The sequence below is a fragment of the Sitodiplosis mosellana genome, unplaced genomic scaffold (assembly GCF_009176505.1).
Source record: "Sitodiplosis mosellana isolate CC-2019 unplaced genomic scaffold, AAFC_SMos_1.0 Smas_scaffold_3, whole genome shotgun sequence".
In the NCBI taxonomy this organism is placed as follows: domain Eukaryota; kingdom Metazoa; phylum Arthropoda; class Insecta; order Diptera; family Cecidomyiidae; genus Sitodiplosis; species Sitodiplosis mosellana.
In genome coordinates, this window is record NW_022595246.1 from 9,403,573 (window position 1) to 9,430,069 (window position 26,497).

The following is a 26,497-nucleotide window of genomic DNA, read 5'->3' on the forward strand; positions in this document are numbered from 1 at the left end:
ATGGTTTTGCTGAACATGCAAAAGTGATAGCTTAATCAAAGAATATGAGCAAAGAAATGTTTGCTGAAAAAACGTCAAGGAAAGAAAAAACAAAACAACTTCAAGCGGTGAGACTTTATCTTTATTTGTTTGAACTACGAGTAAAAACAAAATCATACGGTTCAGTCAACAAAATATACCGTCGATTAATCAATTATTTAAGAAGCAACTACACTTATGACTACAAATTGCGGCAAATAAATTGAGTGTACACTTGACTAAGTAGCGATGTGATAATTTATCCACTTTCCGTCTTCTAGCGTATATTTTACGCGATCAGCTATCTCATGGCGTCGTGCATGGTAGAAGTCGAATTTTTGTGGTATGATTCGCATTGCAGTGCTACAGAGAGGGACGATTAAATATTGATGTAAATGGAATTGGGTTTTTAAGTAAAAATGGAGAGTGTGAATAAATTTGCAATTTTTGAAGATTTTATCAGATTATTCCCTGCTGACACAGTTTGACTTACTAAGTGTCTCTTTGCGGTAGTGTATCTTTTCCATCCTGATAGTCTTTCAACGTCAGATCATGTTTTGCTTTCAAGTCATTCCAATCGACCGGTTCACCGCATCGGCATATTTTACTGCGAATTCTCGCAAACAACGGTTCTTCCTTATAAAACTCAGCAATTTCCAATTCACTCAACTCAGCCACCTTTCCTAACACACGTACCTAGAATAGAAAAGTCGTCATTTTTCAAACAGAAATCGCAAATAAAGAATATTTGATTAAAATGAACATTCTTTATCAAATTATGAGTTGAAAATTGTGTGTCAACAACTTGTCAACAGATGGGCTATTTAAATATTACGTTATAAACATAACTCATACCTGCCTAGTGACAGCAGTGCCGTTTATCATATAGATCCACAAGAAAACGGCTGCAACACTTGGATTTTTTACCTGTAAACGAAAAAAAAACCACATAGATTAAAAATTATGAAAACGAAGAAGTTTTGCGTAAAATCTAAATGATGTATACAAAGTGTTACTTACAAAGTCCTTGAATTTCATGGTATTTCGTTCCGTTACAAAGATCAGTCCATTATCGTCATGCTTTCGAAGAATCACATTTCGGTTGAGTAAATCGTCGGTGCTGAATGAATAGGAAAAAAAAATACGAATTAATGTTAATGAGTTGCAGTGTTCAAGCCACACTGAAATTCTTTTTATTTCTTTGCTTTGTTTGTGAATAAATTTGGTTAACAACAAAGAAAAAAAAAACGTTTTTTTTTAAATTTCATACAAAGGGATCAAAACAAAGCACTTACTCGCTGAGTCCGGCAATAGTCATTGTGTCCAAAAATAAATTCGGATCACTGTGTTCATTGGCTTCGTTGTGCCAGTTTGCGAAAATCTGCATGGGATTTTCCGGTACATTTGTAATGAATGACAAACCTGATGTTTCCATTTTTCTCTCTTCGCTGCGTACACAAATATGGTCAGTGTTTGACTTTTGTCTCTGGTTTAAATACACACAACTGGTGCTATCACCTATTATTTAATGATGTTGATAAGTAAATCGAAACAAATGTTTGTACGTATTGTCAACGTACAGCATTTCGAAGCCAAAAACAAAAGCCAAAGCCAAGAATTATGTAAATGAATTCACGGAAAAGAGCATTCACGCTATTGAGTTGATTGTATTCTGGATGTGAGTGTGTGTGTCCTAACAAAATAGTTCATGCAAAGACGAAGAACTAAACGAAAATGGAATTGCAAAGACACACCTGAAGAGAATATATATATGCCTAGAAGAAGTAGCGAATGTGCAAAACAGCAGAAAAAAAAACAGCAACAACTACAACTCAACAAACGAATGATAAAAATCTAAAAATGCCAGCGGCAAGGCGAATTCAATGAAGTGCGAATCTATTTTTGGGCTTTGTTTTATGCCACAGCAACAGCGACAACAGCAGCAATGCTGTAATTAGACATTTCGTAAATCTGTGAATTGAATTAAAAGAATTACGTGTTAGTCCTTCAAAAGCACGGTAAATTAACGCAATTGTTAGCCAACATAAACTTACCCTTCTTGACATACACGACAACAAAAAAAATGCCGATTTGCTTCACACACAATGAGACAGGAACGAAAGAGAGAATGAACAAGCACACACAGACACACGCACTCATACATGCACACATCGAAGTGAAGCCGCTCGAACAACACATCGAAGAATATCGACACAGAAGCGAATAGTAATAACACAGACGTAATAAAAACCCAAACATACCAATACTAGCAATGTGCGCGTAATTTTTATGGTGTTGTTTGAGACACACAAAACGAGAGACTTTGGGCTCCAATGTCAGTACGGCGACTGAACAACGTTTAGTCGTACGTGCAACTAGTTTACATTCGGCACGGAAATTTCTATGAAGAGCTGGTTTGTTGGTGCTTGCAGTGAGGCCGCTGTGTAAAAACATTACTATTTGAACGAATGTGTGTTGCGCACATTCTGAATGGACCTAAATTCGTTGTTTGCTGTACATATGGTGTAAATCAAGTGTCGTATAAGAGTCATTGTTGTTGAATTTCATAAATATTTCTTTTTGACTAGTTTATAAATAATGTGTGTGTGTGTGATCTGCTTGAGTCAATAAAAAAGGAATCCGTTGCCAATTTATTTTTAAAAAAAAAGAGGAAGAATAAAATAAAAGAAGAATTTGTGTGGGGAAATCCAAAAATTGTTGAAACGTGCTTGTGTTTCTGCTTCGACAAAAATCCACATACACAAAAACCGAAATGCGGCGACTGTATCAAATGTTTGTTTGTTTTCTATCTGCCACCCGAAAGTAGTGAGTCAATTAATAATTTGTTCGAGGCAACAAAAAGGAAACGGGAAGTAGTGATGTGAAATTAGTGTGAGAAAGAGATGTCGATACGAAAAATAAAGCGTCGACAAAATGGAACCAAATACAATTGCCGAATTTGGAAATAACGACGATTCAGTTCGTATGAATGCCTTGTAATTGGAGTGTAAACGGTGTTTTGTAAATGATTTTGTGTTAAAATTTATTGTGAATCGAAAGCACATTTTGACCATACACACAACAATTAACGCCAACAATACGGAATTCCACACGAAACCAAATTCAAATGTGTAAAATTCAGCGGTAAACGCATAAGTCACACATTTCGTGTTTCTTTCATCGGTAAGTTGAATGCTATCTGTTGTTCTGGCTATAGACAATATAAAAAAAGCACGGCAAAATATGTTACACCAAAAAAAAGTCGGAAGAGAGAAACAAAACCCATAAGCAATCATAATAACCAGTGAATAAATGTGTGTGTATGTTGGAATGAACAAGAAAATGTGCAGTCTGCTTCTTTTTCTTTGCTGGTTTTCGTTAAACGAAAGTCATTCATCAGTTTTATTCTCCACTTCTGTCGGTTGGTTGTTCGATGCACACAGCACACAGCCGTCGTTTCAGCGTGTGTACAACACAACACACATATATTTGAATTTGTAGCCGTTTTTATAAGTGGCAATGAAACACCGCATCTGCATGTGTGTGCAATTGCTATAGTTACGTCGCCTCTATCTTTGTTTACGTGCGTATACTACCTATCTGTCGCTCATTCTCTTGCTCTATCTCTCTCTGCTTTGAGTTTGTGTGTTTTTGTTCGGGTTTTCACATCTTTCGTACCGAAAATAAGAAACCAAACGAAAAAAAAGAAGAAGAATGCATTCAGGGATCTCAGCAAAGTAATAAATCTACCTTGTGCAATATGTATGAGACTGTATGCATAGCATGCATGCATGCATTCTGGTTTTTTTTCGTGTGCGCTACACACCGAAACGAAATTCTTCTGCCTGTTTTGAGATTTTGGTTTTTTTTTTATTGTCGATGATTTTTGTACGTGCCTTTTCCGGATTTTTGAGCTCGCTTATGTTGATTTTCTCTTCGTCTCCATTCTCTCGTATCGTTGATGGGTTTTGTTATATATGTATGTTGATTGCGCGCATTAAAGCATTTTTTTTTCATGCGGTCGGAACTAGAGAGTATGTTATAGCTCAATGGTTCTGTCAATAAACATTTTTCGATCGGAAACAAAAGACGACGACAAATTTTTTTTTTCGTTGTTGTTGTTGTTTTACATTTTATCAAAATGAGTTCAGCAGAGCGGGGTGCTCGAGTGGGAAAAGGTCGCTATTTAAATATGGCATTTTTCTTTTGAAATTAAGCGAATTTTTTTCTCTCGGTAATAAAGCGAAGTGCCTGGTTGAAATGTATGCGTTATTTTTGAATAAAAGTATTTTTTTTTTTCTCAAACGATTATGATATTGACATGATATAATAGCAACATGCAGACTCATGCACGGCGCAGATTGACGGATGAAAGCCCTCGAGTTAACAACAAAAAGGGAGAACGCTGCTGTTGTTTTTCACCATTTGCATCGCGGTTTTTTTTTTGTTTCTCTCTTCTCGTTCAGTCAACAACAAATCGTTCAATGTTCCCGAATGCAGCAATTTCTCATTCTTCCATTGAAATTGCGCAAAGATTCAATTAAATCCAACGTATGTTGAGCTTTGTGATGTACTTATATGGTCGGTTGTACGCCGTGATAGTATTTCTCGTGTTTGCATGAAGAGATTCAATTGAAAAAGAATATATCAGCGAAATGAAAAGACACAATCAATTCATGTTTCAATAAATTCTCGTTTGTACGCGCTCACTCTCCTTTCCTCTATCTCTCTTTGTCTATAGCTGACTTCATCTCCGTGTACCGACGGCTTCGTCGTCGTCGTCGCCGTCGTTGCGATCATTTCGTATATGGGCAACATGTAAAATGTTCGGTATCTTGAATTGGTTGGCATAGAGAGTGTATTATCCAATCTATCTAGCAAGTGAGCAATTTAGTGTGCTTTTTTCTTCTCTCTTCTTTGAATTGAATTTATTGCGCACGATGAAGATATGCGAATTGAACAACATCGAGAATCGCAACGAAAAAAAAATATCGCATTCGACGAATCGATCGACTGAGTAGAAACGACAGGTACATGCGAAACACACGGGCCCCAAACATACACTCGCATGTTGAAGCCTGAATGGGCGAACTAAGAACTGTGCAGAGGAAAAGTACAAAATAACATTTTGTCGTCACTGTATGATCGGCACTCGATGGACGATGAACGAAAACAACAGCAACAACAAACATTAACCGAGCCAAAGCCATAGCCAGGCATTAATAACAGAATACACAGAGAAATATTATTCAGTTGGTTACGTTCACTGCTCACATTCACTAAGTACGATAGTAGTTTGTCCAATTTTCATGTTTCTCGCCAGCGAATTTTTGTCGGAATGTGTTTATGTGTTTGAGTGTTGACTTGTGTCTTACATTTTACTGTTCTCAACGAGGACAAGAAACAAACAAATAACAACGAGAGAACATTTTTTTTTGTGTCTCAAATGGGGCGGATATAAGTACCAGTACCAAAAATAACAATCAATTTTTGTTTCGTCTCTTTTGGCGTTGATCCTGCATGGTATATGTATCGCGTATCACATGATACATCTAGAAAAGAGAGTAAGAGCTATAACAACGTCGAAGGCAACAGCGATAAGTACCAATAAAGCAGTCACTTGAACTATAACAAAAATTCTATACATTCGTCGTCGCAACGCGATAAACATTTCTCTCTCTCTCTCTCTCTCTCTCTCTCTCTCTCTCTCTCATTCTCTCGTTATATCGTTCACCCAAATTGAGCTGCATTCGGGAAAAACGTATCGAATTGATAAAAATGTTTAGTCTGCCCTCGCATTCGGCGCATACATTGCATCGAGACAGTTTCGCCTGTGTCTCGTGAGTAAATTTCATTTTGTGCGGCGTGGCGTGGTGTGCTGTTTCCTTTTCGTCTGAGTGTCATTTCGAATTTATCGCTTAATTTAATCATTAGTTGTGAACGAATTTTGAGCCAGAGTGAGGCGTGTGCATTGCTCATTGAATTCCATGGACGTTTACTTTTTTTCGAATTGATTTTATGTGTGTGTGTGAGTGTGTTCAATAAGTCGATGCCCGTTCAATCGAATCCCCGTTTTAAATTGAACAAAAATCGTTTACGTTTTGTGTACATTTCTAATAACCATTCGGAGTCTAACGTTATCGTTTCGTTTGCGTTTCAACTGATATGATCGCCAAACGCGTTCAATTTTATCTCATAGACCCATAAAAATCGCTGTACATTGTACGAGGCTATGGGAAGAAATTAAGCGAACAAAACGGAGAAATGAAAAAACGAATAACAACAACAGCGTTCGCCGTAATAAAGACCTATTTATTTACAAAATTGCCTTCTTATTGAACCGTAGACTCAATATATGAATGATCAACAAAAACAGCCACTTCCGCTACTAATTAGCCGCATATTTTCCACATAAAAACTTATCGGTGGTCTACAAAATGAAACAAAATAAGCCTTTTTTCACATGACGGACTGTTTATAGCAAGTGAAAAAGTAAACGATTTTGTCAGTAAATAATCATTTTTCAGTGATTTTAATTTCATATGTTTATTTGGTGTGCGCGCGTATGTTATGCGAACAGTACGTCGTACAATCTCAATACTAGTTATTGTTTATTCGAAGAAGAAGAAAAAAAACACAGAGAAAAATTGTATGCTGACTTTGCTGATTCGTATTGTGAAGCAAGACAACGTGCGGTAATGTGAAGAATAATCGTGCATAAACATGCATATGCTATACGGAATGTCTCTCTGTAAAGAGCTTATATGTGAATAATTTGTTTTTTTTTCTGAGTGAAAATACACGCGACTCAACGAACAGAAGACATAGTATTAAGTTAGTTGTGATAATTGCAACAAAAAAAAATGGTGATTGTGAATGATGTGCTAAAGCGCTTATTAGGCATTAAATTGACAAGATAGCAATGAGAAATCAATGCTTGACCGCATAAATGAAACTGCTGTCCGCGGTCTTTGGTTTTCCATTTAATTTACGATGAAATCATCGGATTTTCTCTATCCATCAATAATCATCGACCATTTATTACTTAGAATGCTCTGAATTGAATTGCATAACTGTAATTTTCGAATTAATTCCAAGTGGACAAACTGTGTAATTTTCATTCGGTAAACAGCTTACTATTTGCGGTGTGTATCATTGAACTTAGTCGTCGTCGCCGTCGCCAATCCCTAATGGCATTACTTTGGATTCGGTGTTTGTGTCTGTCGAGAATGGGTTGGGATTAGTTGAAATGTTGACGGTCGTCCAGTTTTGTTTCACCTGAACAGCTGCTGCTCTGTGCAGCTCATTCGAATTCAATACAGATATTTCCATTGGATTTGACCACGAAACAAGTATCTATTTCAATCCATATTCTGTTTTCTCGTTCTCTGCAAGTTAATTACACAATAAAGTGTCATATTTCCAATGCTTTTGGTTATTCGTTCAATAACCAAACCTTGCCTTTCATACACCATACGACCATTACTGTAGTTTTTACGAATCCTTACACCAGATCGATTCATTGCAATCCGGAATACTATATGCTTCAGTCGTTGTCAACCTTTTGAGCTCTCGTATTCTTAGTTTGAGTGTGTTTTAGTCACAAGCGTCAGTCCCCCCATCATTACCGGTTTTTTTTTCGTTTCTCTCTGTCTCTTTCTCTCATTCAACATTAATGTTTTTTTTTCACCTCTTTCTCCAATTGTATTTCAGATTAAATTTCTAAAAGTGTCGTCGATAGAAGAGCTACCGTTTCGAAAATGCCATTTATCCAGCGCATTGTAGAACCGGTATTCTTATCACGGCCCACTCAACAATCAACAACAGCGGAACAGCAACCATCATCAACGGCAATAACGACAACAACAACAGTATCAAAAGCAACGACGACGACGGCGACCCACGATGATTTTACATCGATCGCAAACTGTACACTTGCCAATATACTGCGACAATTGGCATCGGTGGTTCTGGTTGCCGATAAAATTCTCAGCGATTTAGGAAATGAATTGCACACGATACGCGAACGAAGCAACAACATTCAAAAGCGCATCGTTGGCGTTGAAAAGAGTTTAGAAAATATCGACGAAACGATAATATGTAAGTTGAATGATTAAAGCGTACATTTTCCCTCACCCTCACATAATAGCAATGTTATGTAGTAAAAACTGAAAAAGTAATAAAAAATAAAATAAGAAAAGAAACGCTCGAAAACGGAGAGGAAAATACAAAAATAAACGCTGAAATGATTTATCGAATGAACGCTTCAATACCATATTGGTGATACTTGTTTTTCCTCTCCGATGGGATTGGATTTATTTCGATTTCTCTAACCACTTTTTTCCTCTTCTTCTTCTTCTTCTTCTTCTTCTTCTTCTTTTCACTTCACTTCGAAAACTCTACACAGATAAATTGAATAAAAAGAATTTTACAGACGACAATGATGTATCAATTTATAAAACGAAACGAACAATCAGCACGTCCCTATTCACTGCCTCGACACGACCGCAACATATACAAAAGCTATACGACCAAGCAGCACCAACACCGGTTCTACTCGTATGCAACGACGACACAAGCAGCGAAACAAACTTTTCCGTTTGTCCACTCGGCCGTACCCGGCGACAGATCACGAAAAAGATTGATGCAGATATCGAAACACGAGTCGTAAGTTAGCTTTGTTTATATTTATTCTCATTTTGATGTATGACCCAAATGTTCGGTCGTTTCAATCGAAACAATGCACCGTGTATATAATAATTAGTGTCAAAGAATTTCTTTTTTGAAGTGAACAATTTCCGCTTTTGGACTGGACGGAATTCACGAATCATTATTTTCTTCTGTCTAATTGCAGCCGGCTTCGATTGAAGAGCTCCGAAAATGGACGTCATCCGAAGCGATTGGAGAGATAACGGTTGCTCCCAATTGTTTGGCAAAAGTTGCAGCTAGCTCCCTGCATAATTCAACAATTGCCGAAGAATCGTATGCCAGTTTTTCTACATCGTATGTGGATGGAATTGATGTTACATCGACTAGTACAAATGACAATGTTGACGGTGTGAATGATATTGCATTGGATCACAAGCTACCGTCACCCGAAGAACAGTGTAAATTAATTGCAAAGAAATACCCGGCCGAAATCGTTTCCGTGAACACATCCAATGTACGGTTTGAGCGTATGTGCTCGATCCGCAAGTCATTGGGCCACATGCCAATGGGTAAAATGCGATATCTCGAAGAATTCCAAGCCACCCGCCGATCGTTGCGACCACGAAAAGCATCGGGAAAACGACGAAACACTATCGCCGGCATCGATGATAAAGACATCAAAGAAGCCTACACACAAATGTAAACCAATTTTTCTCTCTTTTTTCCCCTCGTTCATTTGCTTTTGTTTTATTTGTTTTGTTTTTTTCCTCCTTTTTTGTTCACATTTTACAAATATTTCTCTTCATTTCGCTGCAGGAGGCACAGTGCAGTTGTTGGCACATCATCAAGTGCTGACGATAAAAATAGCCAATCAATGCCACGCAGTAAATCAAATGATTTGCTAAGAAGCAACGGAACGATCGATAGCCTGCGGTCGTCGAATCGATTTTCTAACTTCAAAGCGCTGAAACAGTGGGGGAAACATCGATTGAAACTAATTAACAAAATCGATGAAATTGTCGAAGGTGAAGTGACACAAAATGGTGCCGTTCAAAATGATTGTCCAAAAAACTCAAAGCCACGGCCGAAGACAACGGCGGAAAAAAGTCTCAAACAAAACCCATTGTATTCCTCGTCGGAGAAACTGTTTACGAATTTAATGGAGAGTGATATTAAAGTATGTTCATCGCCAACGAATCCAGTGAAGCTGAGAACGTCAATGAATCGCCGACAGCGACGCAGCAAGCAGTACCGGTGTGAAGAGCCAAATTCGTCAAGCGGCAATTGGAGCGCGAGCTCTGAATCTGGTCGCACTTCGGCGAGTAGTGAGATTGCAATGCACAAAAAATCGAGTAATTCGTGTGGCTCGTTGCATCATAATAAACCACCGGTCACAAATTCGGCTGCACTAACGAAGCGAAGAATAAACACATCGACTTCGAGTAGTATAACGAGTGATGATACTACGAATCATGAAGTGCCAACGGGTTATGTCGATCTGTTTGACGACAATGAAAGTATGTACTCCTGCGATACAGAAGGCTATTTCACATCGTTCCACGTGGATTCTGGACTGAAGACTCTGAAAGAAGAGGAATCGAATATTGTTCCCGCTTTGCTGAGCACATCAGCTTTATTGCCCATCGACGGCAGCAATATATCAAGCAATATGGGTGATAGCTTAAGTCGAACCACCACCTCCGTAGATAGCAGTGATTATGAACTATTCGGAAAAGGATCCACATCAACGACGGCTAGCTCAGGCACCGTTTGCACAGCTTTACTCGGTTCACTGAGCAACAACAGTTTAGTCGAAGTCCCCATCGCTCCCGAACGGAAGTCATCGTTAAACTCCAAACTAATGAATATCAGTAACTATGGAAAACCAAAACTGTTAACTAATAAAAGCGAAAGCATTCCAAGAAGAGGCGTTGAAAAAGAGGCTACACAAATGCGCGAAGCGCTTACTAATCTCAATAATTTCAATAAAATTGACAAGAACGATTCGTCGAATGGTGCGGCAACGACGATATCAGACTTGGAAATATCGGAAAATTCCGATTTCGAAGGAGTGGAACGGGTGAAACGTATCAAAGGAAAGACGCAGATTAATTCGAATCGAATTCCATCGATTTGTATCATTACACCGTTGAACAGTGACGATGAGGATCGGGTTGCAGCCATGGAGTCGATGCTGTCAAGTTTGAATATTAATCAAAAAAACTTGCCATTAAGTGAATTGGGCGAAGAACGGACCGTTGCACAAATTCACAGCCCTCAATCATCTTCGAAACAGTTAAATTCGGTTCCTGAAAAGAAGAAAGAGAACGAAGACAACGTGGATAAGGAAAAGAATGATGAAATCGATGGTGAATATGTAACAATCACAGATGTTGGATCTTATGCCCACCCAAGCTCTTATAGAGTGAGTGACGTTGTAAGTAAAGATCTCGATCAAATATTATCCGGTAATTTGAATAAGAGGACCGAATACGTTTCGCTGAATGAATTGCCATGCAACACAAAATACGATGAAAATTTACTGGCCGATGCGAAAAATGTTCGATTGATCAGCGGCACCAATGTGAAACTAAATGCAAATGGCATGTTCGTATACGATTCCAGCACATTGAGATACAAACGCAGCCTGTGCACCACATTCAAAGGCTTGCCGACTGCGCAAACAACTGATACAACTGGTGATAGTAGCAAACATGTGACGTCAAAATTAGAAAATCAAGAAGTTGTGACTGAGGTTAAAAGGATGAGCTCGAATAGTTCACCTCCATTTGCAAAAATGGCTTCAGATTACGATTCTGCCAGTTTGGACGATGTTTATGTCACACTTGCGGCTGACAAACGTGAGCTCAACACTTCACCAAAATCAGTGGTTTCCGTTTCAGATTCGGGTAAGTTGAATGGAATGTCATTAATGATTTTTTTCGTCCGTTTCAAGTAGATGTATTAGACAGATTGTTTCATGCCAAAAAAAATGATTATTAATACCTTTTAATTCATCCACTTCCAGAATTAAGCGATACAAGCAGAGATGCAAAGTCGGACACTTGGCCTGGTGTTGCACAGAAAGAGGACAGTCTCAAAGAGATGAAGCGTCGTTTCTCTTGGGAAAACATAACGAAATCATCGAAACGAACATCGAAGCGTCGCCACCGTAAATTCATCTTACCACTTAATTTCAGTGCGAAAAAATCATCACCAAAGTCAAAGTCCACATTTAAAACATCGACGCCATTGAAGAATGCCTCAGAAAAGCCGATTTCATCCAAATCGAATGTGAATGAAAACAGTTTCGGCAATAATACATCGATATCGCAAGTTACGTTCAATAAACCACAGACAACTACATGCAGCGATCGACTGGGAGTTCCGAAAACCACTCTAAATGATTTTAAGAAGCTTCTGCTGAACGCTACAAACAAAAAGATATCAACGACAAAGCCATCCGCTGTCGAGCAATTAAAATTGAAGCATGAATCATTGAGTTCATCGCCAATGAAAATACTCGATTTGAGTTGTTCACCAAAGTCATTAACGAATCGTCGTCTTTTGCAACAGACTCAAACGTCTTCATCGTCGCCATACAAAAAGACGAATTTAATGTCACCACGATCACGGTGGAAGTACAGTAATTTCAACAAAAGTTCGATTGCATCAATTCCCGAAGCAAATATTGAAGATGATGCTACTTCGATTGACTCAGAGAATGATGACAGCAATGTACAAATCGTTGAAAGAGTGGACGAGAAAACACCGATCTACTCCACGCCACAGAAGAAGCCAGTTATCAACCAAGACCAAAATGCAAACATATCGAAACTCACACCATCAACGCAGAAGGAATCATTTGAACCGATCATTGCCAAAACCGAATCATCACCCGAAACCGGAATTATCGAAACGAATTTCTCCATGGAAGAAAACCTCTTCCGGCAAGCCGAAGAGAATAACTTCATGAGAGGAGAAATTAAACCGTACGGTGCATCACTTGCCAAAAAATCTACACTCAAACCCATCGCCGAAGTGTCACAAACTGCCGCCGATGCGGCACCGGTGACAACACCAGCCCCAACACTCGAAACATCATTTTGAAAATGAAGTACAAAGCCGAAACACTCTCTATATTCAGAAGAAGCATTTTGATAAGTAACATTTATGGACACATCGTTGGTTGCATTTTCATTGCATGATAAGCAACAAAAAGTGCATTCGGTGCGTCACAAACAAGTTTTTTTTTTACACATTTTGTCGCGCTAGAAATTTAAGAACCCATTCTTTCTAACTTATTTATTTTTTACATACATCCGGACACATTTTGTATGAAATCTAGCAGCTAATTGTCTATATCTTTGTTGAGTATTATTTTTTGGACGAAACACTACACAAAACCGTGTGTAAATACGCGCTTTAACATTTACTTCCGCATTCTTTATTGACACCGTGTGTCATTATTAATCTATTTATTTATTCTTTTTTTTCGTGTTTATTTTTGCTAAATTAAAATTAGAAAATCGTTAATTCTTCTTCCTGCTGTCTTCTATTTCTGTTCTTTTCTTCCTTTTTCTCAAATAATTCATTTGATGCCATGTATAAATCGAACAGTGTGCCTATTTAGAATCGGTTTTTGTATATTTTGCATCTGAATGCATTTATGAATTGAACCGATTTTGGTTTCAGCCGAAAGGGATTGCCAAATGTTCTGATCATTTTTAAATATTTGCTGACCAGTCAATAGTATTCTCCAAAATTGAAATTCAACGAATCATACAGTAAAGAACAAAAGAGTTTACACATTTAAACGAATTTTTATACATAAAATAAGTCACAATTCGAAAGCACATACTACTAAATAGTTTGAGTCCGAATAGAAGAATAGCCAAATGTTTTGCACTGCGTTGAACATTCGGCAAAAATCAGTTTGGTGCCACACAACACTAGTCGCAGTTAAATCAGCAGCTGAAGCAAATGTTCATGAAAATGGTGTACTCTCTATGCTATTCGTTTGCTCATTGAGTAAACTCTACGTTTTCATTTAAGAAAATTTATTTCAATATTTAATTTAATTTATTCCTGAACATGTTTGGTTAAGTTTGAATCAAGTGAATTAATATATTTGTACTTTCATACGAATTTCATTTTTTTCTCGTCTCTTTAAATACTTGAATCGCTTAAATTTAGTGCCGCCTTTGCTTGAGTGTTACTCCAGCGTGAAATAAGTCAACACAAAGAATAAAAAGAATGCAAATATTTGCTCTTCGAATACGACGACGCGTCAAGTCGTACGCTTAAGCCAATCAAATGTGACAAAATAAGGGAAAAAATAACTTAATTCGAAACACATGGCCAACCATAAGTTCCTTTTTTTTTAAAGAAAAGAAGAAAAAAATCCACTTTTTTCACAACAATGTAAATCATATATATTTTTGTCATAAAGATATGCATAAGATTTTTCCTACATTCAGCAAATAAATTAAGCATTTGATTACATGCATAAAACGATGGTATTTTCTCTTTGTCTGATTTATGGACCGTTCACATCAAAGTATGCGAAATCTGGGTGTACGACATTATCTTGAATGGTTTGTATAATGTGTTTGTTTTGTTTTTTATATTGTGCTTTCAATCATATTCTCCCAGAAGTTGTGATGCAATGCGGCTGAATCAAGAAGAAACAACACAATAACTTTGTTTATATTGCATAATTTAAATTCAACGATCTACATTTCCATAAATCCAAATATTTGAACACACAATTGCAACAATCTGTGCGTGATTGCAGTCGAAAAGGCGCCAAATGATAAAAGCCATAATGATAAAAAAATACGATAAATGATGCCATCGCCGCCTCATACAAAATATCTTATCTGCTTTTGAAGGCTATTGCACGGCTTTATTTACTCACGACACACACTTTTTTTTATTCAAACACACAAATCATCAGCATTGAATTTGCACCAGAAAACGGAACATTGCAGCCTTATCAATGGTAAGTACGCATGATGCGGCACAATGACACAATAATGAATTGTTTAGAGAGATAAAAAAAACGATGCTGGAAAACACCTTTGCGTCGAATTTACTTATTGATGATGTACGTCTGCGATATTTCTGAGACAACAAAATGAGGCCATATTTCCCACGAAGAAGATTGAATTGTTATCTAGGTTATAAAATAAACAATTTTAGATATTTCATTTTTTGTCCATGCGACCAATTAGCTCGTTTATTTTTTTTAATTGATTTTCTTATTTGTTTGATATAATTGAGTCCATGTTGATATTTAACTTGTCCGAATGATCATGTTACGAATTTTAAATCGAAGCAATTAAATATTGAGTGAAATCTTCATGAAGCTCTGAATTTTTTGATGAATAAAAATCCCATGTTTACATTTATTTATCGTCTTTATTTATGAAATGATTGGCTAAATCGTCTACGAAGTAGTTTATATATTAAATTTCTTATATATTTTATCCCTTAAAAAACTACTAAGTTTTGCTTACATATTATTTTGGCATGATAAAGGTATACAACATACGAACAAAAATAATAATAATAAATAATTGTCATTTAAAAGAATCAATCATGGGAAAATTTCAATTCGACTATTAGCTTTATCTTTATATTAAATTGATTATGTTTTCTACTAAAATAGTACAACATCGGGAGGAAACATGAAGTTTATCGTTGATTATTATCTGAGCAAAAAAGCAAATGACCAACTAGTGTCTTAGTTCGATGGTCATCATTTGTACACCTTGTTGTCAGTCCAAATTTATTTTGGAAACCTGTTTCACTAAGAAAAAAACATCACTTTCGATTGTTATCGAACGTCTTCGAATGCGAAATTCAAACGAAAGTTGTAAAGTGGAACAAAATTTCAATAATTCGCCAATTTTGTTCGAACATATTCGCATTTACTAAGTCATTATTTAAAACTGTTGAATCAAAACACACATATGTGATTATTTAAATCAAATTGATTGCTTCTTTGCTAAATGACAACAAAAGCGAAACAAGTTTCCCGGTCAATTCGAATTATTACAGAAAATGGAAAGCAATAATGGCGTATTCTGTAGAAAGGTTCATCCGTATTCATTCCTCTGAATCATAAAAAAGCTTATCTATTCTTTTTATTTAGTTTCATCTTTATAGTTTAGGTGACGTTCAACAGTCATTCTTTGTCATACACAATACAAAAATCTGTACACTTTGAAAAAATATTTACAAACACATTTGACGCGCTAAATGCTGTCATTTGGATTACGTTGAATTGATGGTGTGTCGAATCCAAGCTGAATTGGGTGTGATTTTGTCGTACATTCGAGGTCGTTCAATGCCATTAGGCTGACAAGCTATTCTCCAGCTTGACACGCCAACCAAAGCCCATCGATTGCTGTTTGGTAGTAAACACATCACTGGACTGCCCGAATACTCTTCTTCGGTACAATCTTGTTTGTGGAAAGCGGCTTCGGTGCACATTGAATTCACTGTGGCAATGGAAATATTCTCACAGCTCGCCATGTGACTGAGTTTCAGTTGGACTCGTTGCAAATGATCGCGCTGTCGTGACCATCCCAGTGTGTTACATGTTGTCCACTGAGTGGCGGCTGGATCATCAACCACCATATTTCTTCCTTGTGGTGTTGTGCCGTTGACTTCAAGTGGAGGTGCTACTGATGAACTGTAGAATTCCGGTGGAATGGCACGAATTCTACGCACAAGATCATCTTCGATTTCTTCGCCATGCACATCCTCCGGTCCAAAGAAATAGTCACGATTTTCCGGCAAATTTGATTCATATTTTTCATCTTTTTTACTTCGTGATAATGTGTCTGCTGTGGGCTTTTCGGCATCGGACATATTTGTCTGAGCAGAGACATAGTTTTTGATGTTCAAAGCATCTGGCAAGCAAATCGGTCGAATGAAATCATTGAACACAACTGGCGTTTCGAGACGAATTAAAGCAGCTGTTGATCCTTCTACGGGCGATTTTATCATACCAATCTGTGAATGGAGAGAGGGTTGAGAAGGGTTGATTTAAAAAATGGCAATTACATGTTAGAAAAATCGAAAATTTCGTATAGAAATTCAAAACACTCAGTAGAAAAGAGTTTACAGAAAATTTGCGTTATGATGACGACATGTGATTGATACGAAGAAAAAACAAAAGAAGATTTCAATTTAATTGACCATAAACAAAGTTCCACTTACAATGCGTCTCCTCTGACTCCATGGTGTGTTTGCGTTCAGACGAATATTCCCAAGCACGGCGATCCAAGTGGCTTTCGACTGTCCTTGGAAGCATGATTCAGTTGTCAACACCCAATTTTCTGATACCAATGTGCCGTCGCATACATGAGTTTCGTCACGATGAAGAGATACATACCATGGCCAATCGCCAGGTGCTGCCATTTTTGATAAACTTGCTGCTGAATTCGCGCTCAGAACAGATTGAAATCCACATTCTGAAAAAAGGAATTTTATTTTTGCTTAATAATGTGTGAATATTCAGAGCGATAAATTTTTTGGATTTACTATAGCTCAAAGCGAATGGCAACAATGATTAAAATGAAAATGAAAACGAAATGAAGTATAAAAAAAGTGAAATAAAAACGAACCTAAATTTGAGCACGAAACATAAAGCGCTTGTTTCTTTTCACACGTTGTACGAACAAAAGATATTTCAGCCGCCTTTGGGTCCAACACGCGAACATAGCGCGTATTCGGTTCGGTGTCATTTCGCACTTCAGAGAATGCTACTTTCCTATAATAAAAGTAAAATTTTAGCATTCATTCAATTTGAATGACGGAATTGGCAAACTTACTCATAGCCCAGTGCTTTGCAAAGTGATTCAGAAACGGTTCTCTGGATGTGTTTATCGCTAGGTGATTCAAGGCCTTCAGCACAAAGTTTGCCCGATTCTCCTTTCTCGGAGAAGATAGCAAATCCTTCCGAGTTAAACTTGACTTGTTGCGGTGTCAATGGTTTCGGGTCATTCAACTCTGATAGCAAAGGTGCTATTGAAACTGTTGAAAGAAGAAACATTACATTTACATCTGATGTTTGATAGTTCATTGAACACCGAAATAGTGGGCTTAAATCACACTTACGACAGTCTCTTTCATCGAGTCCGTCAGGACAGTCAATTTTTCCATCACACCGAGCACTCTTTGGAATGCATGATCTGCCGCGGCCACAGTAAAGACTATCCAGAGCACAATACGAACACTTAAACTCATCTGAAAGGTCTGGACAATCCGGGATACCTAATATGAAGATAATTTGTTAAATTTGTCTTAATTGTTAACTTATTTTGATTCCAAAATTAAGAGTAACCACCATACCATCACAAAGTCGATTGGAAAGCGCCTTTGCTTGCAGATCTTCAATGCAGTTCGGTTTTGAGTGGCAACTTTGTGATCCGATTGACTCCGGGAAGCGTTCACAATCGAAAAACGATTTAAAGTGATTCGTGATGCGACTTCCGCAGGATTTTTGGAAATCTTGGCAATATTCGCGACAGATTGGTCCAATCTCCGGCTCAAATGGATCACGATATTTGCAAGGCGGTTGCAATAATCGACAAACAAAATCATACGCTTGGCGATAGCACTCTGAATCTACTATTTCGCGGAAGGCAATCAAATCGGCTTTGACTTCGTCGATATTTTTGTGACCAAGAAGATTTGGGTACGTTGTCACGTTGTATCCAATGTTTTGGCAATAGTCAAGCTTGACGGCTTCACATCGACGTTGTGGTTTGTGTTCTTTTGGTGCATCTGATGTTTCGTCGGGTCGAAGTGGTGATGCATTCGTTGATGGCTCATCACCCATGAATCCGGTCACTTCGTTGATATCCAAACTGCTCAAATCAATTGTCAGATTTGCGAATTCGGGCACCATTTGTTGCCCAATTTGTTCGATAAATACGGAGAGTAAGTCAGCTGAGGATACTAAAGCGAGGTAAGGATCAAAATTAAGGTTCAAGTGGATGATCATATCGCTTCGGTCTTCGTCACTGTGGAAAAAACGAATTTTCGAATTGAATAAATAATTTTATTTCATTTTGATTATATGAAGAATTTCAATTGCTTATTTTATTTAAAAATATAAAACAATTGATTTGAGCAAAAATTGTGCTTCAATTACCCATCCAGCGCCAAAACCTCGCTTCTTTTATACCCTTCCTTGAGATCCGATCGATTGATCATTCCATCGATGGCATGTTGATAGTATTTTGCACGATGTTGAAATCGCAGTGAACTTTGATCGGCCAATTCGGTAGTCCAATTGTCTCCGGCAGTGATTCGTAGCTTTGCTCTGAATATCCGTTCAGGCAATGAATCATATTTGAGTAGTACATCTGGAGAAAGGAAGGAAAAAAAAATTCATTTGACATTGAAACGCAAAAATGGAAAGTGTTTTCAAACAAAAACCGGGGCGTTTTATCGCAAAATGAGCAATTTGCAAACAATAAACAATTTTGATTTCTTTTCTCTTCTTTCTTGTTGGCGCTTGAACCATTTTCCCAACGGTGACTGATATCGCGCCAACAGTGGGAATATTGAACTGATAAAAAGTGATAAATATCATAATTTCGACTGAAATATACGGCAAGTAACAAGCGTCTGAAGAACATCAAACCAGCACAGCGCCTCACACGGTGTCTGTGGTTGGCACACGCGACGAGTCATATAAAGAAATTGGTTCATTGTAGTAATAATCGTGAGAAATTCGAATGGATTTATTATAATCTCGCATTTGATTAAGAAATGGATGCGAATGAATCCATTATGAAGTAACTTTTGTAGACGTAATAATTTGTATTTTATTTTCCGAAATAGAATTCGCTGGTGGCTGCTGCAATGCCGTGCTTTTGTTTTGGTTGCATTCTGATTGAGCGCAGGCGAGCATGCGCTTCCAGATTGAATAATTAACATTTTCGAGTTCGTGCCGATAATTAGTTTCGACATTCGTAATGATCAATTTTGAATGGTTTTTGATACCTTTAGAGAGAAAAAAGAGCCGATTTCGTGAATTTCAACAGCCCGTCTGTAGTTCAATAGTAGCGGCTGTGATATTGAAAGCCATAGTGCGGATATCACAAGCATTTTTAATTTCCTTCAAACAAAATAAAGATTGATGATGATTGAAAGAAATGATTCGATCACGATCAAAGAGCCGAGTACATCGAACACTCTCCACTTTGCCTCACTGATAGTGAACAGTACGTTAATTAAAATATCTGAAAATTTATATGAAATCCAATCATTTTTACGGTAGATACACTCGCATCGCTTCCTCTATTCACTTGAGGGAAATTAACACGAAACGCCATTTATCGATCTGACTATTCAGTACCCGAAAAGAAACAAAAAATCGCGTAATACGTGACTTGTTTGTATTGTATGAAACGAAATTTTTCCCGTAGAAAAGTGGAAGCTTCCAACAGAGATCGTTCGGTGGTAGATAAAGACTTTGTTCATTGCAAATTGCAATTAAAATGTGTGCGAACTGCGCTCTGACTCATCTTGTAATTATAAATACGCGAAAGTGTCGTTTCGCTTTTGCCAAATACCGAGAGAATGTCGTTCTACTGCTTGTTGTTGTTTTGCTGACGTCGACCTATGCCCGCATTTTTCATACACGAAACGTGAAAACAATAACAATCTGTGAAAACTGTGTGCATGGTATGGCATTATATGGCAGTCTCTGAAAACGTTATAATAAACGATAAAAATGCCACTTTTTCTGTGATTTAATGGTAATTCCCTGCATATTTTGGGCTTTTCGTGCTCGTTTCATTTTTCTCGTTTCTTCTGTTGTTGAAACAATTTCCATTGTTCCAGCAGTTTCACTTCGTGAAGTGCCGTCTCATTCACACCAGAGAGCATCGCACAACGGTTGCGGTGGTATGAAGAATTTGACATGCATGCTTTGGCTTTGAAGTCGAATGAAAAAAAAAAGTTAAAAGAATCGTGAAAAATCAGAAGTTGAAAGTGATTGAAATGTAAAACGTGTAAAAGGGCTTTTAAATACAAAGTACGACGCACACATCTGTCGTTTCATGCGCGCAGTACTAGCATGAAAATTAGCTCAATAAATCACACACACACACACACACACACACACACACACCTTTCGCACATTATTCATACGCATTTGAAACTAATTGCTCCGGATAAGTGAATGCTAGTAAACGCTTTAAACCGCAAATCGCTTTCGATTTTATCGACACTTGGCCCACGAATCGAATATCTTAACTCACGCAGTCGAGACACTTACATCCAAAGTACATTGCTATTGTGGCAAACAGCATGAATATGAGCAAACCGGCAATCACAGCACATCCACATTTTTGCGTGTCTCCCAATTTTCGCCTCGTGAATCGAATGTCCGAATCTGATGATATCACTGAGTCCGTTTTCCTATCACTTCGCGATGACGGATTACGCGTGCATTTTTTTGGCACGTTTATCTGAAAATGGAGAAATATGGAAAATTAGTTAGCATCGATCAAATCAAAAAGAAGTTGAATCCAACTATTTTAACAGCTGTTATCAATAAAACACGTGAACACTTCAATGAAAGCCATCAACGTTTGCTTAGTTTTGAGCAACACATGTTGCTGTGTCGGCCATTGCTTTGTACTTGCTTTCTGTATGAGGGAAACAATTTACTATTTGATTCTTAACATCAGAAACTGTACTGTGTCAACGTGTAGCAAAGTCGATTAAATACATTGACTTTTGAATTATGTCGCCAAAACTTTCGTTGAAAACTGTTTTGAAAGCAAACAACAAATCTGGTTGAGAAATCGAAACAATTGATACAGGTCAAGCGACACGCTTAGCAGAACATGCTATTATATTATCGAAAATAAAATTCTTGGTTCTGTTTGTCAAATGAAAACAGAATCGAAATAAAACGGTCAGAAATTGAGATTCTATTTACAAATCTTGATCGAGAACTGTGTGTACACACAGCGAGAGACTAGGTTACATCATTGGAAATTAGAATGAAATTGTTCGCTATAAATACCGTCAGCGGCAGTAGAAAAGGTATCAATCGATCACTTCAGTTCGATACAATCACATCAATCAGAATGAAATTTTCGAAAATTTTGCTATTGGCTTTATTCGCCATCATTGCAACAATTTGCGCTGACCCGGAACCAGAACCAGAACCAGAACCAGAAGCACTCGCTGAAGCCGAACCAGAACCTAGTAAGTGATGATAATCAATATTTGATTTGAAGTGAAGGCGATTTTTCACAACAATCTTCAATTTCAGCATTTGGTGGTGGTATGGGCATGGGCAATGGAGGTGGCTCCATGTTCAGTGGTGGTATGGGCAATGGAGGTGGTTTCGGTAGCGGTGGTGGAAGCAGTGCACGCTCAAATCCTCCAAACGGTAACCGTGTCATTTTGAGACTGAGATCCAAACGTAAATGCGATGCCAAATGTAAGGCATTGAGACGTGCTCATCGTGGTCAATTTTGCTGCTGCAACAAAACCTGCGACAATCGTTGCAATAATTGCAAAAGCAACAAACGCAAGCGCTCACGCAAAAGCAACGGATATAGCAAAGGCAACGGAGATAGCAATAGCAACGGATATAGCAAAGGCAACGGAGATAGCAAAGGCAACGGAGATAGCAATAGCAACGGATATAGCAAAGGCAACGGAGGTAGCAATAGCAACGGATATAGCAAAGGCAACGGAGATAGCAATAGCAACGGATATAGCAAAGGCAACGGATATAGCAAAGGCAACGGATATCGCAAAAGCAAGGGATATCGCAAAAGCAAGGGATATCGCAAATCAAGCAAATGCCTTAACTGCCGGGCAATCTATCCAATTCCATACCCAGGTAAGAGCCAGCATTTTTTAGTACACTTTAGTAACAATGCCGGTAATAATGAAATTTCATGGAACATTCGAATAGCAAGTCTTGTGGACTTTTTACTGATAAGAAATATAACTAAAACTCATGTAAATTTATAGGCAATCAAGCTGCAACACCAGCTCCTGCCGTAACACCAGCTACTGCCGTAACACCAGCTACTGCCGTAACACCAGCTACTGCGACATCATAAGATGACATTACCATTGGCAGCTCGTATGGAATTCAGCCAATTCTTCAATACCATTCAATGGATAATTGCTCCAATTTATTTGTGTACCCATATTTATTTATTTTCATCACTTGAAAAGCGAAAACTTTCTTGAACTCCATTGTAACAACCAGACAATGCAATAAAATGTACTAATAACAGCAAGGCTGACGCTTTTTTGCTCTTCCTATGTATATGTTTTTTCAACCATTTATAGTATCAATTGTTTATGGGATCGGATTAGACCGTTTCCAATAAGATGTTTTTTCAGATTCATGAAAATTGAGTCACACCGACGATAGACAGTTTGAATGCGATTATTGACATAAAAAATAAACTATCCATCACTGCAGCCGGAGCAAAACCAATTATTTTTATTGAACTTAAATATTTTCGACAAAGGATAAACTGAGCCGACACAAAGTTTTATTGTACGCTCCAAGAAAAACGAAACAATGTAGCTTATCCATTCCTGCAAATGTCCGCGACAATGAGAGAATTTTTTTAAAATGGTTTTATGACGCCCAAGATCAGAACAAATCGTTGAATTGCAGTTCTCTAATGGTGATATGCAGTGTTTTTTTTAGATAATCAAAAGTTATCTAGGTCAGATACCAGATATAGAGGGAAAAAGTGAAAATTATTTAGATATAGATATATATAAAAATCTAATAAACGAATCTAGATATGTATAGATATCTATCATCTATCTCTGTTTATTTTTAGATAATTTATTTATAATAAGTTAATGATTATCGTCCCGACCGCAAATATTTAAATTTCAAATGAAGCAGCAAAATTTGATTGACATTGTCAATTTGACAAGAGAGTTCAAAAGGGCCTTAAACTGATGAATGATGATCTTAACTATTCGGCATCTTTTTTGGTTTTGGCTTTTGGAAATTGTATTTAATTGTATTGATGTTCAGGTCTGCTGCTGCACTTGTTGATCGATTCCTGAATGACGATTGTATCGAAGCTCAAATGTTGGACAACTATCCACATGTTCGCAAAGTTTACGTGAAATTCAATACGACTTTGGCATCATCTGCAGTCGTCGAAAGGGTTTTTAGTCAAACGTCTTTAATTTCCACGCCAAGACGAAACCGAATATTATCGACGACTTTCGAATATGCACTACTTTTGAAATATAATAAAAGTCTATTTCACGACGAAAATTGAATAAAAAAAAATTAAGTAAAATTATCATTATTAAATGTGTCAATTTATTCTTGGGAGGTTTTTCTCTGTATCTATCTATCTATGAGGTAGATATTCGCTAAATAATTTTTTGCACAACTTTACTTTACAGAACTATTTGGAATATGAATATTTTTTTGATTTTCTTTTTGCTCTAGATTGCTTATGGGCACTACATTTCATTTCTAGGGTGCGATTTGCAATTTTATGATTTACCGTTATTTTTTGACAAGTGTGCATTTTTCAGTATGTAAGCCTATAAATTCGCAGCCGTTGCAAATAAAGCATTGATCACTGAAGCAAAGTTTTAGTAATTCATCAGAGCTATGTAGCGCACTATACTAAAATGTACTAATTTGTACTAAATTGTACTTAATTTGAAAAAATGGTTCTGGTGCATTTCCAGCGATTCCTAACAATTTTGGGAGGCAGTACACGTTCTAAATGGTACTAGACTGTGCTAAAATGTACTAAACAATAATAAACAACAGAAATAAAACTAACCATATTGATGCAAACTGAATAAAAGTGGTTGTGGTAATATAAACGTAGAGAGGATCACATAGAACCTTTTGTATTGCTTGCTTATTTGAGTTTGAGCATTCTTATCTTTCTTTCTGATTATGAAAAAATGGTTTTGCCCACAGAGGTGGAGAGGAGAGCGTAGAGGACCTCCACTGGCACGCGCTCGTTTGGTCCTCTGCGCTTTGACCTCTGTGGGCACAACCATTTTTGTTTTATTTCGAACTGTGAAAAAAATGGTACGTCGGTAGTTTTTTCTTGTATCGTTTTGTTCGGCGATTGTTTAATAAGTCGTTTTTATGCTCACAGGTTCAATTAGATAACTTTTCTAATTATCTATCTTATCTAATCTAATTATCTAAAAATAGATACTATCTTAAAAAAAACACTGGTGATATGACGGTTGAAAATGTATCCGCAGGTAGAATGTTACACTCTTCTTCGATTATTATCTTTTATTATTGTCGATGCTGCAGTGTCTCAGGTAACAATATGCGATTATAAATGGACGTAATTTCTCGTTACGTCTTCATTCATAATCGCTGTAATGCAACGTTGCCAGAACATGTCCATTCTCGTTTGTCTATTGCGCACTATTTTTCTACAGTGAAGCAGACTACTTTGTTGATGTGTATTATTATACGGGAAAAAATTTCACGTAAGTGTGAGCGAAATAGCATAAGATTTCGCTGGAAATTTCGGCGTCCGAGGGAACAGGAACTTCGGAGCTGGTTGAATGATGGCTCAATGGGAAGCTATCGATTTGCATTATAGGGGTTCAGGGGCAGTGGACACATTATTTTTGCCGAATTCCGCTCGGAAAGACGAGTTTTGGCCATGTATAGATTTTGCCATATAAACCAATGTAATCACAGCGGCACAACGAAATCACTCTTAAAAATAAATAAATAAATGAAACCAAACTGAAATAAAACGAATTACATACGTAATCCAAATTTTTCCGCTCCGCAGCAATTTAGTTTACTTCCCGCTTAATGTTTAGCCAAAATTTCAATAGACCCTTTTTTCGTAGCATTTTTGACCTTAAAATATAACTATTTCGACCATTTTCCATACAAAAGTGTCATTTTCGAACAAAATTTCAAGAAATGTTGATTTCGCACGTTCGGTTGTTCGAAGGCTCCCATTATTCTTGCAAAAAAATATCATTTTGCTTTGACCAAAACCCTAAAAAATGGCTTTCTGAGTGATTTTTTATACAAAAGTCTATTTTTCGAGGAAAATTTCAAGAAATGTCGATTTTGGACCAAATTTATGGGCAAGTGGGTGTTCGGTTGTTCACAGACTCCCATTATTTTTGCAAAAAAATGGCAGTTTGCCTTGATCGGTACCCTGAAAAATGCTTTTCAAAAAAGGCGGAGCATCACGGATTCGCCGAGCACCACCAAACATTTTTCGAACAACTACTTCATATAATACGATAATTTTTGTATGAACGCAAAAAATGCCGAGACAAAAACGGCAAACAAACGAAACATCAGTGCTTCAATATTTTAAATCAAAGCATTCATCTATGTATATATTACATAAAAAGTCGGTTTTGTTTGGATTCACATTGAAACTTGATTATATTAAGAAATCTCTGTATGCATTAAACACATTGGTTAACCATTTTTGCTAATTAGTCATTTTACCGGCTCGTTCCAAAATTGAAATGAAACAAACTCCATATTAGTCAGAATTGAATCACTTCATACTCAGTGATTCAGTTCAGTTTTAAATTAACTAAACAAAAGAAAGTCAAAACAAAATTTGCTTGCTCAGCGTCGTTATTTTTTATATTGATAATAAACATATTCTGATGCCGACAAAAACAAAGATTTCCCAAGAGAAACGGCCAATATGTTTATACGCTGTCCATCCGCCAAAAATACACTACAATATATATTCACGCTTATTGGACGCCGAATTCAATATATATTCTAGTGTATATTCGGTGTATTCTTCAG

The 26,497-nt window shown here is 37.2% G+C and overlaps 3 protein-coding genes across 10 annotated transcripts in view; 1 reads left to right on the forward strand and 2 right to left on the reverse strand.

Moving 5' to 3' along the window:
- Nucleotides 1-99: 99 nt before the first annotated feature.
- LOC129566302 (pyridoxine/pyridoxamine 5'-phosphate oxidase 2) lies at nt 100-2,478 on the reverse strand. Of its 6 annotated transcripts, none has more exons than XM_055442105.1 (7): nt 2,073-2,204; nt 1,773-1,989; nt 1,314-1,466; nt 1,039-1,138; nt 874-945; nt 512-714; nt 100-381 (listed from the first exon to the last, which is right to left on the reverse strand). In XM_055442105.1, exons 3-7 carry the CDS (start codon nt 1,451-1,453, stop codon nt 258-260), a joined length of 639 nt encoding a protein of 212 aa, XP_055298080.1. In that variant the 5' UTR covers nt 1,454-1,466; nt 1,773-1,989; nt 2,073-2,204; the 3' UTR covers nt 100-257. The 6 variants fall into 6 exon arrangements, with proteins under 6 accessions (XP_055298080.1, XP_055298077.1, XP_055298076.1 ...); XM_055442102.1 differs by having other exon boundaries at nt 1,314-1,536; XM_055442101.1 differs by lacking the exons at nt 1,773-1,989; nt 2,073-2,204 and adding an exon at nt 2,280-2,478 and having other exon boundaries at nt 1,314-1,536.
- Nucleotides 2,313-14,181, forward strand: LOC129566299 (uncharacterized). 2 transcript variants are annotated; one of them, XM_055442097.1, is made up of 6 exons: nt 2,313-3,201; nt 7,732-8,118; nt 8,426-8,685; nt 8,873-9,366; nt 9,484-11,576; nt 11,696-14,181. In XM_055442097.1, exons 2-6 carry the CDS (start codon nt 7,779-7,781, stop codon nt 12,775-12,777), a joined length of 4,269 nt encoding a protein of 1,422 aa, XP_055298072.1. In that variant the 5' UTR covers nt 2,313-3,201; nt 7,732-7,778; the 3' UTR covers nt 12,778-14,181. The 2 variants fall into 2 exon arrangements, with proteins under 2 accessions (XP_055298072.1, XP_055298073.1); XM_055442098.1 differs by having other exon boundaries at nt 2,351-3,201; nt 8,453-8,685.
- An 889-nt stretch (nt 14,182-15,070) lies between these two features.
- Nucleotides 15,071-26,497, reverse strand: part of LOC129566301 (uncharacterized) — a 43,358-nt gene continuing 31,931 nt past the window's right edge. For both annotated transcript variants that reach the window (XM_055442099.1, XM_055442100.1), the window contains exons 3-10: nt 20,975-21,167; nt 18,839-19,052; nt 18,034-18,707; nt 17,800-17,955; nt 17,514-17,715; nt 17,307-17,452; nt 16,900-17,153; nt 15,071-16,692 (exon numbers count right to left, since the gene is read on the reverse strand). In XM_055442099.1, the coding sequence (XP_055298074.1) occupies nt 15,949-16,692; nt 16,900-17,153; nt 17,307-17,452; nt 17,514-17,715; nt 17,800-17,955; nt 18,034-18,707; nt 18,839-19,052; nt 20,975-21,167 (2,583 nt within the window). In that variant the 3' untranslated portion in view covers nt 15,071-15,948. The remainder of the gene's footprint in view (nt 16,693-16,899; nt 17,154-17,306; nt 17,453-17,513; nt 17,716-17,799; nt 17,956-18,033; nt 18,708-18,838; nt 19,053-20,974; nt 21,168-26,497) is intronic.

What these genes read in the sequence shown, in the direction of transcription:
- LOC129566299 (XM_055442097.1), top strand. Translation starts at nt 7,779, where the DNA reads ATGCCATTTATCCAGCGCATTGTAGAACCGGTATTCTTATCACGGCCC. An exon ending in TATCGACGAAACGATAATAT is followed by an intron (nt 8,119 to 8,425) that starts GTAAGTTGAATG and finishes AACTCTACACAG; the next exon opens with ATAAATTGAATAAAAAGAAT. An exon ending in AAAGAAGCCTACACACAAAT is followed by an intron (nt 9,367 to 9,483) that starts GTAAACCAATTT and finishes ATTTCGCTGCAG; the next exon opens with GAGGCACAGTGCAGTTGTTG.
- LOC129566302 (XM_055442101.1), bottom strand. Translation starts at nt 2,472, where the DNA reads ATGTTTTTACACAGCGGCCTCACTGCAAGCACCAACAAACCAGCTCTT. An exon ending in ACTATTGCCGGACTCAGCGA is followed by an intron (nt 1,139 to 1,313) that starts GTAAGTGCTTTG and finishes CTATTCATTCAG; the next exon opens with CACCGACGATTTACTCAACC. An exon ending in CCATGAAATTCAAGGACTTT is followed by an intron (nt 946 to 1,038) that starts GTAAGTAACACT and finishes TTTCGTTTACAG; the next exon opens with GTAAAAAATCCAAGTGTTGC.